The sequence below is a fragment of the Vipera berus genome, assembly GCF_964194415.1.
Source record: "Vipera berus genome assembly, chromosome: Z".
NCBI classification, from domain to species: domain Eukaryota; kingdom Metazoa; phylum Chordata; class Lepidosauria; order Squamata; family Viperidae; genus Vipera; species Vipera berus.
In genome coordinates, this window is record NC_138205.1 from 107,711,109 (window position 1) to 107,728,320 (window position 17,212).

The 17,212-nt window shown below is 36.5% G+C and overlaps 1 protein-coding gene across 1 annotated transcript in view; it reads left to right on the top strand.

Annotated features, from left to right (window-relative positions):
- Positions 1 to 17,212, top strand: part of CUBN (cubilin) — a gene marked incomplete at its 5' end in the record, with an annotated part of 199,548 nt that overhangs the window by 140,054 nt on the left and 42,282 nt on the right. The window contains 12 exon segments of the mRNA XM_081346267.1: positions 105 to 295; positions 1,215 to 1,398; positions 3,046 to 3,220; positions 4,749 to 4,927; positions 6,206 to 6,415; positions 7,793 to 7,933; positions 8,350 to 8,531; positions 8,796 to 8,967; positions 11,072 to 11,278; positions 11,916 to 12,065; positions 13,896 to 14,017; positions 15,692 to 15,917. Coding sequence (XP_081202393.1) covers positions 105 to 295; positions 1,215 to 1,398; positions 3,046 to 3,220; positions 4,749 to 4,927; positions 6,206 to 6,415; positions 7,793 to 7,933; positions 8,350 to 8,531; positions 8,796 to 8,967; positions 11,072 to 11,278; positions 11,916 to 12,065; positions 13,896 to 14,017; positions 15,692 to 15,917 — 2,139 coding nt within the window.

Consider the following 17,212-nt stretch of genomic DNA (forward strand, 5'->3'; position numbering starts at 1 on the left):
ATATAAGAGTAAATCTGGTCAGATTTCATTCAAAAATATATCATGAAATTAGGTTATAAGTTAAATTGTTCTTTGCTTAATAGACTTTCATTCTTTTTATTTAGGTTGTGGAGGTACTTTGCATGCAGACAAAGGTATGATCACCTCACCCAACTATCCCCAAAACTATCTTCCAAATCTCAGTTGTTCTTGGCACGTTCTAGTTCCTGATGGCTTCATCATTGGCATCCATTTTGAAGAACCATTCCATGTACTGAATGATGATGCATTTTGCATTCATGGAGATTATGTTGAGGTAAGAATATTTGTTTGTGTACAACAATAATAACAATTGCGGTTAATATTTTGCTCCTGGGTATCTGGTTTCACATCTGACAAGGCTGTAAATTTAAGTTTTCCAAACATTTCAGCTTTTCAAACAAATCCTTACTCAGAACTCTAGTATAAGGACACTTCACTGGGTAAGACATGAAGATCTAGATACAAATATTTGTTACGGATTTTCAATTCTAGCTTTTTCCTTCCATTTTTCTGAATCAGTGAACACTTGATTGTTCTTGATGTTCTTGAAGACACTGATCTGTGTTATAATAGTTCTCTTTAGCCTTGGGTCTGTTTCTTCCTGCCCCTCACCTTCATTTCTTCCATTGTATAATGCTCATGGTAACAAATTACCTTCCCCAAAAATACTATTTAGCATGAAAATCTGCAAATGAGCAGTGATCTACTTTGAGAATGTGTTTCAAAGTTTATTGAATGAAGTTTGTTAAAATTCTTCAAATTTTAGTGCTCCTAATCATTTGTGTGTGTTCCCATTTCTAATTTATCAAATGAGAGGTGGTTTCTGTTTGCAGATTTGTTGTGAAGCTAAAATGAAAACCTGCTACTTACAAATGTAAATATATATAAATACTTGGTAAAATTTTGTTCATCCTTTGGATAAGTTGATGTTTTGACATTATGTAGATGAGGCAAATTATATTATTTGTACAAATTTCCATAATTTGTATAGTGATGTCGCTCAAAATTATTTGCATCATTGCAATGAGGTATTAGTTGAATTCCACAGACCTTTGGAATAACAGACATTCTCTGTCTCTCCCTCCCAATTAGTCTGTTAAAATGAGGCTTCACTGTATGTTTTTTAAATTATTCCTCTTCAACATGCCTTAACAAATCACTCTCCTTGACTCTATTCACCATTTATTTTTCAGCTTAGAAATGGACCGGATTTCTCTGCTCCACCACTAGGACCAGAGAACAGAAATGGGCGCTTTTGTGGTAACAATACCTTCCCTACAATGTTCACCACAGATAACCAGTTATTTATCCACTTCAATTCTGGGAACAGTAATGGAAGCCAGGGTTTCAAACTGACATATGAGGCAAAGGGCCTCGGTGAGTATTAGAACTGAATGCAGATAAGGTTGTCTGTTGGTGGCACAAATCAGTGAAATTTTAAACCAGACATTCTCATACAATGATTCAGGACCATGACTTGACAAAAACCATCAGCCTTCTGAATCAACCCTTCTTGGCCTGGTATCTTCTAATTGTTTTGGTAATTTCTGGAATTACCAGTCAGCCTGTATATTAATAATTTGGGCAGTTGACATTTCATCATAACTAGAATAATGAATTATTCCTTCACTTTTCCTAAATTTGAATGGATTTGAATGACATTGGAAAGCCACTTAATAATCCAGTGATTCAAGGTTGAGGAAAAGTGAACCAGATTGTGATGCTTCCTCATGCCATAACTAAATCCTTACTGTTGTTCCCCAGCAATAGTTATTATCTAGCATATTACCCCGAACATGAAATTTCCACTTTGGTTTAATGGGCTAATAGATATTTATAGATTTATGTCGCATGAATATTTCTAAAGGGCTCTGAACTAGCAGCCAAACTGAATCCTGTGGTTATACTTTCTTTTAAGCCCCAATTAATTATCATATGATCAACAATTTCGGCATTACAGCCGAAATATTGGGATTCATCTTCCATCTAGAAATTTTAAAGATTTATCTTAAAACATTATTTAATGGGTAAAAAATTATTTATTAATTCAATTTGTATACATCTCAGACCAGCGACTCTGAGCAGCAAACAGTTAAAATATAATGCGAAGAAATAAAATAAATTTAAATAGAAATAGCAGCCAAGAGAGTCCATCAGAATCAACATAGCCAGCAAATGTGGCCCTTCACACATTTGGAATTCAGGCCCAGGCATGTAGCAGTCTCCAAGGTTTTTCACATGCATCCTTTTTGCTGCAGTTTTCAAATACTGATACATATGCCATTTATGATGTATTTTCTCTTTTAGTATTTTAATAATTTTGGTATTTTATAATTTAATCACAATGTTTGTTAAGTAATATCCAGAACATAGCCAACAGAAAAAAAATAGAATTCTTCACCCATTTGTAAAAAAGATTCCTTTTAATGGATAGATTATACAGAGCCTGTCTCACATATCAAACTACGGTAAGTCTTCCCTAAGATGTCACTTGCCCTTCCAGATTTCCACTGGGAAACCACATATAAAGAAAGAAATGCAAAATAAATAAATAAATGAGAGGTGGGGAAATGATAAGCTATGTTGCTTATATTATGACAAGAATACAAATTTATTTTACATGGTCTACTTTTGATTTGATGATTTAATTAGGAGTACAGAAGGATTGCATTGTCCCTGCTTCTCTCCATGGTCTCTGCCACAACTTCTTCATCCCAAGGCAGGGAGACTATTCACATTCTGCACGCTCCTGCTTGATCATTCTCTTCCAGTTGGCATGCCAGGTTATAGGCAGTCCATGAAAGAGGTGGAAATTGTAGGTAGAGCTTGCCTCTCTAATTGTGCCATTCTAATTGTGTGCAGATTGAAATCTGTGCATCTCCAGTTTTATTGTATTGTAGTACAAAGCAAACTCAGCATGACCAAAGTGAACAGTATTGGGAGCCTATGTTTAGAAAATTCTGGGATGTCACAGAGAATATTGAATCCTGTTTAATAGATTGTTTGTGTTTCTTTACTTGCTAGCATGTGGAGGAAGCGTTTACATCACTCAAGACAATCCATTTGGATTTATCTCTTCACCCAACTATCCTGAAAATTATCCGTTTTTTGCTGATTGCATCTGGACCATAACTGTGCCTTATGGGATGGCTGTAGAGCTGCAGTTTGAAGATATATTTGATATTCTGCCTTCACCCAAGTATTTACACAATTATTAGATTAGCTTTAATTACATTTTATAAGGCTTATTGTAATCAGGTTTTATGAAAATATTCCTTGCTATTTTTATGTCTCTTTAAAAGGTTACAAAATATGCTACATGAGACTTGCATTTTGAGTTCACGTCCATTTACATATCTAGTTACACTATTTCTCTTGATACCATGGCTACAACCTAGCAAGACTTTTTTTAGTATGTTTTGGATGTTCCCCTATCTACAATTTCAAAAAATTGAAAAGATTGTCAAATGTCTTCTTGGATAACACTGAACTTTTCTGAATGTCATTCTTCTGACATGATGGGAAGAATCTTCTATCCCACTTTTTCACAGTCTTGTTCCTCAATCGGGGTTAGGAAATTACTGAAAGATCTTAATTGATCCAGTGCATTACATGGATGTAGGCATAACTAGCCTGATAGCCAGGATAAAATGTCCCATTATTTTTAAAAATAAAAATTTAGAAGCAAATTAAAGGAACAATGTAACTGCTAAGATGACAATATTTTTTTCTTTTAGCTTGTCACGAACTAATTCAGTTTTCTTTCAGGGCTATGTGAATCATGAAAATTGAGGTTCCTGTTGTATTACAGGCATGTTTCCTCTGATTTAATGAGCACAGTTAAAAACAGATAACCTTTTCTTCCCTTTTCAGTTTTTAGTAAAATCTGCTTTGAGTTGAACTCAACTTCTATTGATTTCTTAGACCCTTCCCTGTCGTTTTCTTTGCAACACATGAAAGTGGTTTGCCATCTTTTCCCTTCAGCTTCCCTTCCCTTGCCTGGAATTTCCTTGTGATCTTCAATACAGTATTTGCTCAGCTTTTAACAATCAGCCAAGATCACATTAGGTGCTCTTAATTTTTAGGCAGCATTTAACTCCCAATCTAAGAATATTTACTTATTTATTTATTTTCCAAAGAACAAAGCCCTGTAGAAGGAGAGAGCTTCAGTTCTGCTTTCCTGTATATTTCATTAAAGAAAAAAAAACCCTGCTAGCAACAACTTTTCTTCTCTTCCTATTTCACTTACTCAACGTAGTGAAAGAAGAGGATCCAAAGGAGTTAACATATCATAAAAGCTTTCCTACTGAATATATCTAACTAAAAAGGATTCCTTTCAAGCAGCTCCTTTCATAGCTACATAGTTCGAATTTCAAATAAAAACTTCATAGTTGAATTTACTGAAAGATGAATGAGAACTTACCTTTGTAAATTAATAATTTTTAGTTAGATGACACCAAATTCCAATTTATTATTATTTATTTATTAAATTTATATATTGCCAATCTTGCTCTTTGGGGTTACTCTGGACATCTATCCATCAGGTAGAATTATTAGCTTAACTTGCTCAATATGGTATTGGGATGTGATTAAATATTTCTTATTCTGTAATTTATTTAGTCCCAGATTACCCAAATATTATTAATTGCAGACATTGATGTGTCTGCATTTTGTGCCTCCCAAAATTATATTTGTGTGGAAAAATGTATAATATGGTCTTCTTTTAGTTGTACAATAGATTATCTTGAATTACGAGATGGGGCTGATTCCACAGCTCAGCTCATCATTAAACTATGTGGGACCTCTATGCCAGGCATTCAGAGATCTTCTGGTTCTTCCCTATATATGAGATTCCAATCAAATAGTATGGAGACACGGTCTGGCTTCAAAGTTCAGTATTCAAGAGGTATTATGTACATTTAATTCTTATTGATCCTAAAATCTAAGGGCATAAAGACAAGTCCATGAACTCGATTTTAAGCTCTACAATTAATCATCTTGGTCAGGTTCTCTAATCCTTTGTAATATACCAACTAATGAAAGTGATTTCTGCATCATCATCATCATTATTAGTTATGGAATTTTTTTAAAAAATATTTAAAATGAGACTACCATTTTGAAGTGAATTTCAAAAATATTTACATAAATATTAACATTTATGCTTCTAAAAATAGAAAATACTAGAATAATGCAATTATAAAATCTCTAAAAATTGGGGTTGAACAGAGGAAGACAAAATGTGAATTGATGATACTGCTGATTTGGAGAAATTCTTCAGCACCTAAGATGATGAATGTTCTTCTTAACTGCTACTTTAGAAAAAATGCTGCAAATACAGTTTTGCATCATTTCCTCTAAAGTGAATACCGGGAGGTTTCTCCATTCTCCGGAATAATCACTGTCAAGCTTTCAGCAAGTGATTTCAATCAAAGGCAAGATTAAAGAGATTTTTCTTTAATAAGATTTATTTAAATAGAATAAATACAGTAGATAAATTTCAGCAACCGGATTACTTCCACTTTAAAACACAATTTATTTCTCAGTGTGATAGGATGGAGATTTTTTTCAATTTTTCATTAATGCCTTCTCTGAATTGGTGAGAACGCTCTTCATTTTCCTGGTAATTGTGAAATGCATATGTGGTATCTGTGAAATTCTCTCATGCTCTTAATATATAATTAGCCCAAATGTTTTGATTCCTAATCCTGGATTTTCTGGGAATGCTTTGAAGTGCCTGAAAAGCACTACTATAGATCAAAAGGCATAGAATCCAATATACTCATATCTGAAGAATCAATGGTAAATGGTGGTGGTGATGGTGGTGGTGATGGTGGTGGTGTTGATGATAGTCCTTCACGTCAGTCCAAACTTTTGGTGACTGCATAGGCAAGTACCTGCAGTTTTCTTGGCAGATTTTTGGAAATGGTTTGTCACTCCTTTCTTAGAGCTGACAGTGAGTGACCAGCCCAAGGTCAGCTCCCTAGGTTCATGCTTAAGACAGGACTAGAATAGGGTCTTCCTGGTTCTTGCCTGGTGCCTTAACCATCACACTGCCAATCTTGATCTGTATCTTTCTCTCTATAGCATATTACAGTCATGCTGAAACACATTTTGTCCTTTTTCATGGGAAGGAAATGTAGGAGAAGTTTTATGGTTGGCTAGTGAACATCTTTGTTTCTTTCAGCGACATGTGGTGGCACACTGACAGGACAAAATGGACTCATTGAAAGTGTTGGGTTTTCTGAACTGTCCTATCCAGATAATTTATTTTGTGAATGGTTTATCCATGGACCTGAGAATCATTATCTCACCATTAGTTTTGAAGCACTAGATATTCAGCACTCAGTAGAATGCACAAAAGACTACTTGGTAATTCGAGAAAATGGAGTGACAGGTACGTGAGTCAATACTATCCCTTTTTTCTCTCATGCCTTGTTGGGTAATGAAAAGGCGTATTTTGAGTTACGGCCAACATTACATGGATTTCTGGTTGTGCAATAGAAATACTCTTCAATCTCTTTTTCTCCCTAGGTGCACTTTATATCTATTCTGAAGAGTACTCAAACCTACTTGAGTAGATTTAGAGTCGCACAGGGAGGTAGAGCATAATGGAATTTCTTCCACTGTGAGATGGGTTTTTACAAGATACAATTAGATACAGCCCATTGTCTCTCACTGTATCTAGAATTCAAAGGAATCTGCTTGCTTTTTTAAATGACTCTTGCTGGTGCTTATTTTCTTAGCCTACATCTACCCACCCTCCATCCCCTGAAAACTATTCCCAACAGCTACTTGAATGATGCCATCAAGCGTTACACATGGTTGCATGTCATTCTGTCTAAGATTCTCTTTGGAAACTTTTAAAGTTCTGGGGAGATAAATGTTTTAAATCTCCTCTTAAATGATAGCAAAGAAGAAGTTAACCTTTCAATAGAAAATTATTACATAGACTTTGCCATGTAAATAGCAGAAATTGTTATTGGCATTAAGCTTATCCATGAAATGACAAATACTATTCCATTGCCTTCTCTTTCTGCCACTTTAGACTTGCTAAGCCTATTCTCAGCCTACTTTATTGTCCTAGTTTCCTACCAATATTCTGTAATTTGCTGTGAGGCAACCAGTAAAAGAGATCTGAGGTTCACACAAATAGCTAAACCCTTATTGAAATAGAAGTGCTTCTAAGTTCAGAAGAAAATTGGATAATTGTTTGTTCCTAAGCTGCTGTTTCATTAGGGAAAAAACACACAAGTACAGGTAATCCTCAACTTACAATACTTCATTTAGTGACCATTCAAAGTTACAATGGCACTGAAAAAAAGTGACTTACAACGTTTTTCATTCTTACAACCATTGCAACATCCCCATGGTCATGTGATCAAAATTCAGCTGCTTGGCAACAGATGGTTGCAGTTTCCTGGGGTCATGTGATCACCTTTTGTACTCTTCTAACAAGCAAAGTCAAGGGAGAAGCCAGATTCATTTAACACGCTAACAACTGCACTGATTCACTTAACAATTATGGCAAGAAAAGTGGTAAAATGAGGCAAAAACTATTTAACAACAGAAATTGTGGGCTCAATTGTGGCCATAAGTTGAGGACTACCTGTACACTAGAGAGAGAAACTCAATATTGTGTTTTTTCCCCCTCTGCCTGATAAGCCAGGATTAATTTAACCATGAACTCAAATTGTTGTGACTTTATTTGTGCCTATCTACATTTATAGCAAATGTCAGATTGCTTTCTTTTACTTTCTCTTCTACATTTTAGGGGAATTGCTTGGTAGATACTGTGGTACTACTATACCTGCTGCTGTGTACACTGCTAGTAACTTGGCCTATATCAAGTTTGTCACTGATGAATCCATTTATGCCCGAGGCTTCAGGTTGCATTTTGCTGCCAGTGCTGATGGTAAAAGATAATCTCTTTACACATTTCTATACATAACAAATTTATTTTGTATGCAAAGCTTCATTTGCTGCAGAAAGGGATAAAACACAGTTTGGAAAGTTCTGCATTTGTTTGCCATTTTATTTTATTTTTCATTATTGTTTCATAATAGTGACTATATATTCCTGAAATGTAATTACTATTGCTGCCATATATCAAATAAAAGAATAAAGGGTATACTGTAGTAGAAGATACAGCAATATGAGGTAAACTGAGTTTTCCAACATAGCTTTTAAATGAAGTGAAGAGAACAATTTAAACATTCCTTATTTTTGTCCTGAGCATCATTGTATCTTCTTTGTTCTATTAAAAAAACAAAAAAACAAAGCCAAAAAAACCTGACAAGTGAGGCTAACTCTTTTTTAACATCGTTTCAGTGTGTGGAGGTGAATTTAGTGGTACTGTTGGGACATTTTCCTCTCCTAACTATCCAAATCATTCCCTGCATAAATTAAAATGTGAATGGAGAATCATAGTGCCATTTGGACGTCGGGTCACCCTCACCATTGATGACATGAATTTTGGATCCAGCGAGAATTGTGGTTTGAACTATTTGTCAGTAAGTACATCATTTAGAATTTGAAGTGTATACTATGAAACCAGGTATCACAAAAGAGAATATGAGAAACTAAAAAATTGGAAATAACACAAAAACTATTTCTTAAGACAAGATGATTTACTATATTGAATGGAAAAGCATATCTGTACACATTTCAAAACACCTTTTAAAAATACCAGTACAAAAATTAATATAAGGTTCTGTAATGTGAGCAGTCTTTTCTAGAGGAATCCTTGCTGTACTTGATTCATTCGTTAATCGTAGGTTCATAATGGTATCGGTGAAAAAACTCCAAAATTATCCAAACTCTGTGGTGTAATGATGTCTGGCACCCAAGTTAAGTCCTCTGGCAACAAGATAACAGTAGTCATGGTAACAAGCCAAGATGACACAGAGGCCCGCTTCAGAATTACATATACTTCTAATGAAGATGCAGGTAACAGTAAAACTTGTGATAAAAATGTTATAAATGACTGTACTTGATATTATTTTGATTTTATTTTAGAAATGGATATCCCATGCATATGCTTACAGACAATTTTGCCATGTTTTTCATTTCAAACAGGACTGACACATGAATTTAAATAGTAAATTCAGAATGAATTTAAATGGTAACATCTCTGACAATTTTCCAGTGGTTTCTAAAAATATAATTCTTGTGCAGACTTTGAGAAAGAATGGGATGCAGATGTAGTATGGAAGGAAGCTTATGATTTATCAGTGATTTTTAGAATTTAGGCAATTTATGTAAATACTGATAATTAATACAAATGACTGATCCAAGGTCATCCATCAGGCTTTGGGTCTAAGATGGGACCAGAAATAATAACAAAATAATAATAATTAATAATAATAATAATAATAATAATAATAATAATAATAATAATAATAATAATATAAGTAGTAGTAGTAGTAGTAATAGGTTCCTTGGGTGCAATCCCAAAACAACTGGAGCACCACTTGAACACCATTGGCATTGACAAATTCACATTAGTTAATTGCAAAAGGCGGCCATCCTGCGACGATATCTGTAATACCATCAAACATCCACATCTGCCTATCCCAGGTCCTTGGTAAGGACTTTATAGGTAAATAGAAATGTCAAATCTAGTCTGAACATCTGGCTGACTGTGCGATGATCAGTGATGATGATGATGATGATAGTAGTAGTAGTAATGAAGTTGGAAGGGATCTTGGAGGTCATGTAATCCAACCCCCTGCTCAGGCAGGAAACCCTATACCATTTCAGACAAATGGCTGTCCAGTCTCTTCTTAAAAACTTCCAGTGTTGGAGCATTCACAGGCAGGAGGCACATTCTGGAGGCAGGTTGTTCCACTGATTAATTGTTCTAACTGTCAGGAAGTTTCTCCTTAGTTCTAGGTTGCTTCTCTCTTTGGTTAGTTTCCATCCGTTGCTTCTTGTCCTGCCTTCAGGGGCTTTGGAGAATAGCTTGACTCCCTCTTCTTTGTGGCAACCCCTGAGATATTGGAACACTGCTTGTCCTTCTCTTCATTAGACTAGACGTACCCAATTCCAACAACCGTTCCTTATATGTTTTAGCCTCCAGTCCCCTGATCATCTTTGTTGCTCTTCTCTGCACTCTTTCTAGAGTCTCAACATCTTTTTTACATCGTGGTGAGCAAAACTGGATGCAGTATTCCAAGTGTGGCCTTACCAAGGCATTGTAAAGTGGTATTAACCCTTCACGTGATTTTGATTCTATCCCTCTGCTAATGCAGCCTAGCACTGTGTTGGCTTTTTTAGCAGCTGCAGCACACTGCTGGCTCATATTTAAGTGATTGCCCAGTAGGACTCCGAGATCCCTCTCACAGTTACTACTATTGAGCAAGGAACCCCCTATACTATACCTGTGCATTTAGTTTTTCTTGCCTAAATGTGGAACCTCCCAAGTATTGCCTTGAGAGGTAAGCCTGGAAGAACACACAATTTGACAGTATTATAGCAAATACACTTATAAATGAGATGTGAAGATGTTCTACATATGGTGACTCCCTTCTCTAGGAGAATTCTAAATCAGGACTGATGTTGGAAATGTCCTTCCTCCATCTTAGAAATTTATAGATCTGATCTTTCCAACCTCAGATATGCTATCCCTAAAGCACAAAGGATGTCATGCTGTCGAAGGACAGAAGAGCTGCACTTCTGTTAATCCAAAATCTAATACATAATTTACATAATTTACATCAGCCATGGTGGATATAAGCTCTAAGCTCCCCTCGTGTAAGTGACACCCATCTATGCTTGCCTGCCGCTCACACAAATGGAGCTGTGCACACTTGCCTGTGCCCGTCTACTACCCACAGGGAAATATCTCCTATCCTCCTGCCTGGCTGCCAAGTCAGAAAGGTTGGGAACCGCTGACTTATGGGACCAGTGGTATAAAAAATGCTGGCTTGAGCTGCAATAGTAGATTGGTATCTACTGCCTACAAGGATAAGTGCTGAATACATGATACTTATATTCATATTATAATTGTTTTGTCTAATAACAACTGCCTTCTCCAATTTTTTTTCTTCAGTGTGTGGTGGACTTTTGCTTAGTTCAGACAATGGCAACCTTACTTCTCCTGGTTATGATGGCACAAGCAATTATACTGATAACTTGAACTGTGAATGGATCATCCAAAATCCACAGCCATCCACCACAACTATATACCTTTCTGTAGAAGACTTCCATTTAGAACAACATATTAATTGCCAGAATGATTATGTAGACATTCGACAAGGTATATTATGGCTGTTTACATTTGTATAACTAGTCATTCATGATGTATTTTTATGTACAATTGTACATAAATGTATTTGTTTAGAAATAAAAATTAGAGATTATAACTTTGAATAGAGAGACAGATGCAGAATCAGGGTTCATGATGGATTTCATTATTTTTACCCCAATTTAAATTACAGTGTGTTTTCTTCTCTTAATGTTTCAGCCTAAAAGAAAGATATTGGAAGCATCTACTTAAAAAACAAACCAGTTTCCAATATATCTAAACTAGAGGAATTTTAATTTGTTGATTATGTGTAATCAACAATTATGAACCAAAGGTATGGTTAGAAAAATTTACAACAACACAATTGTTGGAATTTGAAAGCATTTCCACTTTTTTGTTATATCTAGTCTCCTTTGATGGGAGGATAAAAAAGAGGAATAATTGTAATTGATCATAATCTGGAATTGTATTTAATCACAAGTTGTAGATTGGCCTACAAACCTCTTCAATAAGAAACTTTGCCTTTTAAAGATGTGGTGATCCATCTTGATATGGTAAAGTGCTTCTCAGAGGGAAGACAATCCCTCTTAAATATGTTTTGCAGGAATAATTAATAGCTTCAAATTTTTCATAACATGTTTTTATATAGGAGGCAGTGATGGAGAGCTTTTGTACAGACTATGTGGACACAGGCCACCTCTAGAGCCACTGCTAATAGCAGCTTCTCAAATCTGGGTACAATTTTTGAGTAACAGCGAAAATACAGACAAAGGATTCATTATGCGCTACTCATCTTCCGGTAAGATAAATGGGGCATTCACAAGACATTTTATTATCTAAATATTCTAGTGCAGATTATTCAATCTGTGTTGCAAAAATCCAGGTAGCCACAATGTTCATATGCTCTCATTGCTGCCATCTAGCAGTCATCTGGATTTTGGCAGCTCAGCTTATAAGTAGCAGTATGGATAAATTTGAGGGGAAGAAATCACAATATATAAGACCTTTAAGGACTTGTATGCCTAAATAATACTACTTCATAAATTTGATAATGCATTTTGGCTGTGTTCAGCAATTTGCTTCAGATACTATTCCACTTGAAATAAGATGGGTAAGGAAATTCTCTGTCACAATATTTTGTTCCTGTTTGTGGAACATTATGCTCAGACAGCATGACATAGGAACTAATTTATTATATATTTATGAGCAGATAAAGACTGCATTATGTACCATTTGTGTTCAATGTGATTAGGAACAGTACTTTGGAACAGACATGGACACAAAAAAATCAGTTCCGTTTTTTTTTAAGTTTCCATATGAGCCTGAAAATAAGGTATGACTTCTTTAAAGAATTGCTTTAAAGATATAGCTGCTTTAATGAACAACTTCCTTAAAACAATTATGTCTTTTAAGGCATAAATACCATTATTTGTTTACTGCCCATCTTACAATAGCTATCATAAGATTTCATTATAGAAAAATAAAGTTCAAAATAAAACCCTGTAATGGCACCAAGAGAAACCCAGTGAACAATAAAATAACAATCCTAGTAGTTTACTTATCCCCATGTCTGGGAACAATTCAGGTCTTTAAAACTTTATGGAAAGCTGGTAAGATTAGGTCCAATCCAGTCTCAAGGGTATGATGTTCCCTTGAGTTCAGTTCCCAGAGTTGGCACTGTAATTGAAAAGGCCTGTCTTCTGGGTTTTGCTGATTGACGCTCTTTAACTGATGGGACTCAAAGCCTCTCTTATCAGATTTAGTAAGGGGCGTGATGGCACAGGGATTAAAGATGCTGAGCTTGTCAGCTGGAAAACTGACAGCCCAGTTCAAAACCCAAGTGCCACATGATGGGTTCAGCTCCTGTTCTTGCCCCAACTCCTGCCAACCTAGCAGTTTGAATGTATGCAAATGCAAGTAAATAAATAGGTACCACTTTGATGAAAAGATAATAGTATTCCATGTACCTCAGCATATAGTCATGTTGATCATGTGACCACAGAAGTGTTTTCAGACAATCCTGGCTCCCTCAGCTCAGAAACAGATGAGCACTATCTCCTAGAGTCACAGACCTGGACAGGGGAAAGAACCTTAACCGTTATCAGATATAGTACCCCTAAAAATACATAGGATTTATTGACCTTTGAGGTAGTCCAGACAAGAAGCACTGCCAGAAATACCAGCTCTAATTTTATTGTAAACTTACATTAATGTTGTTGTTGTTAGTTACAAAGTCATGTCCGACCCATCACGACCCCATGGACAACATTTCTCCAGGCCTTTCTGTCCTCTAACATCTTCTGGAGTCCATTTAAGCTCACGCCTACAAAAAAACTTACATTAATAGAATCTTGCAAATCTAAAATGACTTGTCTAATCTTCACAGGCCAAGAAACTAGAGAGAGACTCTTTAGACTTGTTTGCCACTTGTCTGACTCTCTAGTTTGTGGCTCTTCCACCTGTCTTCCAAGTCATTCCCACATATAGTAATTACCTCACATCTACTAATGTTTTAATATAAATGACTTTTTATTACAAAATCACCTAGAAAATTATATGACATTGGTACATCATCATGACTCCTGCTCATGCATCAATGTTTCTTTAAATATCTCATATTTCATTTTAGCATGTGGTGGTGTGAAACAAGCTGAAAGAGGAATTATTTCAAGTCCAAACTACCCACATCCTTACAATAGTTCTACTCATTGTTCCTGGCTCTTGATAGCACCAGAGGGACATACCATCAATGTGAGTAATCAATCATTGGTAGAGAACAAGGAGGCTTTTAATTTCTGATGTGTGCTACAAAAATGAGATTTTGATTTTAGTAGGCCATGCAAGTTTCATACCTCTGTATATATGGGTTTTAGTTCCCAAGCAAAAAATATAAATCAAAAGCTCGTGTTTCTGAAGGGCACCAAAGGAAAAACTATTTAGGCAAAAAACAACAATTCAAACAAGTGATCTTTATATTCCAGACCAGCAAACCTGATTTTTTTATTTTTTATTAGATGCCCAGTGATTATTACAGTTCAAATAGTTGTTTTCTTCATTTTACATACTTTGCCAGAATCAAACTCATGCAGTCTGTTTTTTCACATTTCCTTGAGAATAGTCTCCAACTGACATTCTTCACTTACCTGAAGAGACCAAAAATGCAGTTGGAGAATTGTTGAGGAACATTTAGAACAGGGGTCTTCAAACTTGGCCCTTTTATGACTTGTGGACTTCAACTCCCAGAATTCCTCAGCCAGGCACACTGGCTGAGGAATTCTGGGAGTTGAAGTCCACAAGTCATAAAAGGGCCAAGTTTGAAGACCCCTGATTTAGAAGGAAGAATAATCCCTTTAATCAAGCAGCACCTGGGGGAGTAGCCTGTCAAACAACAGTGTTGACTCTTGCAACTGTTCTGCTCTCCTTGAGCTTTGTGAACTATGTATCTTAACCTTGGAACATCCAGTGGCTATTCTGCCTTGCCTGTCTCAATATTGCCATGTATAAGGTTCTTCTTCAGTTCCACCATTGTTGGTGCCCAGGAATTTATTCCTGAACTGGATGTGAAATAGGATATCTGTTACTGGTTCCAGTCTTTACAAGGCTAGGAAGCTGAGTTTGTTTCCTACCTCTGATTAAAATAATGATTTGAATTAGGATTTGAGAACTCAACTTCAGGTCCATTCTCATCATGAAAGTTTGTAGGGTGGTTTGGGACTATTTGATCTCTCTTATTCCAGTCTGTCTCACAAATATTATGGGGATAAAATTGGAAAAGGAAGTATATGTATGCCACCTAAAGAAAAGACAGGAAATGTGGGGAGGGCACATGGTTACCATCTAATTGTTTAAGTTATGTTGGGTTCAAACATTAGCTGCCATTTTTTCCAAGCAGTAAGTTTAACAAAAGACAAATAATATTACTGTTAGAGTATATGTGCTGTATGTAATATGGCTAATGCTGATTTTATTTAAACATCCTTGTCAAATGGAAAAGGGATGATATTGAATTAAGTGTTCTGAGCATATTACAGTATATTGTTTCCCTATATAAATTAAATATTTGCAAATAAAAATCCTTGGGAAATAGTTGTAACAATATGTGAAATAAAATGGTGGTCAAACATTAGGTCTGAGTCTACAAATGTAGATATAGCATGGTTTTTTTTCTTTTGAATTTGTGATTAAAAAACAATCCAGATTTCCCCTGTCTTCTATAAATAGATGTGCCTGTTTATACCAGGTATATAGCCATGCTGGCTTCATGACCATGAAAACATCTACAGACAATACTGACTCCCTCCGCTAAGAAATGGAAATGAGCACTGACCCCTAGAATCAGATATGACTGGAGTAGTAATAGTTTGTTTGCTTGTATTTATATAGCTACAACTATTCCTTTAATTTTCTCTTATTTTATGTCCATAGCTTACTTTTGTTGCATTCAGGATGGAAACACGAAGGAATTGTATGAGGACCTCACTCACCATTTTGAATGGTGGATCTCCTATTTCCCCTGTAATAGGACGATACTGTGGAACTACATCCCCAGGCACCATTCAGTCTGGTTCAAATAAGATGTTAATACATTTCCATTCTAACCACTCTGGGCAAGGAGATGGGTTCAATGCTACATGGATTACAGATTCTTTAGGTTAGTAGAGATCCATAATCATTTCTTTCCTTCTTATATGTAGAACTATTTTTGGGGTATAAAATCCTTTCCATTTTAATAGACTTCAATAAATCAGAGGCAAGAATCATATTTTTAAATGGCTATGTTAAAGAATATTTTTTATTTTATCAAACGTATCAAGAATTCCTTTATAGAAGTCTTCCTTATTGTAAACCCATCTTGCATATGAAGAACTACTATGTTAATTCTTTTACCCTTTAATAGTACTTTTCCTTACAGGCAATTAGTATTATTTTAAAATTGTGCTGCTGCCAAGGATTCTTTAATCTGTCAGAATAGTGATGATGATGATATTCTACTTAATTGAAAAGTAGAAATAGCCAGTAGAAGCTTTTTTTTTAGAAACCTGAATATGAAATTGTAGCACTTCATGTTTTACAATAGACATTTTATTTCTTTGGGGTATGTTCCTTGTTTTATTAATTCCTGTAAAAATCTACACAATCTACAAAAACTCTCAGAATATAATTAATTTCTAAAAAATCAACTATTTCCAAAATGGTTTTCAAATTTTCAAATAAAAACTATTTTCAAGAGTGTGTGTGTGTGTGTGTGTGTGTGTGTGTGTGTGTGTGTGTAAATCTTTTGGCTTGCTAACAAAGAATAAAGCAAGCCAAAAAATTTACACAAATATGAGCTGCCACTGCTGTGGCTACTGCCTTTAGATGGCCTTGGGCTAGGCTGAAACAGGTAATAAGATTTGTCCCTTGCGTGGGACTAAGCAAGTGTATTCTGAATGCTTAACAAACATTTAACATACCGTATATACTTGAGTATAAGCCGAATTTTTCAGCCCACTTTTTGGGCTGAAAAAATCCACTTCGGCTTATACTCCAGTGAACAAAAAAAAAGAACTGTCCCTTCGTTCGGGCCAGGCTGGTCCCGGGCGAGGCAGCGGGCGAGCGAGCGAGCGCGCTCCGCAGGGCAGGCTCTCTCCGCCGGGACGCGGGCGGCGGCGGCTGGCTGTGGCTTCGGGGCGGCGCCGCTGGTCCCGGGCGAGGCAGTGGGCGAGAGAGCGAGCGTGCTCCGCAGGGCAGTCTCTCTCCGCCGGGACGCGGGCGGCGGCGGCTGGTTGTGGCTTCGGGCCGGCGCCGCTGGTCCCGGGCGAGGCAGCGGGCGAGCGAGCGAGCGTGCTCCGCAGGGCAGGCTCTCTCTGCCGGGACGCGGGCGGCGGCGGCTGACTGTGGCTTCGGGGCGGCGCCGCTGGTCCCGGGCGAGGCAGCGGGCGAGCGAGCGCGCTCCGCAGGGCAGGC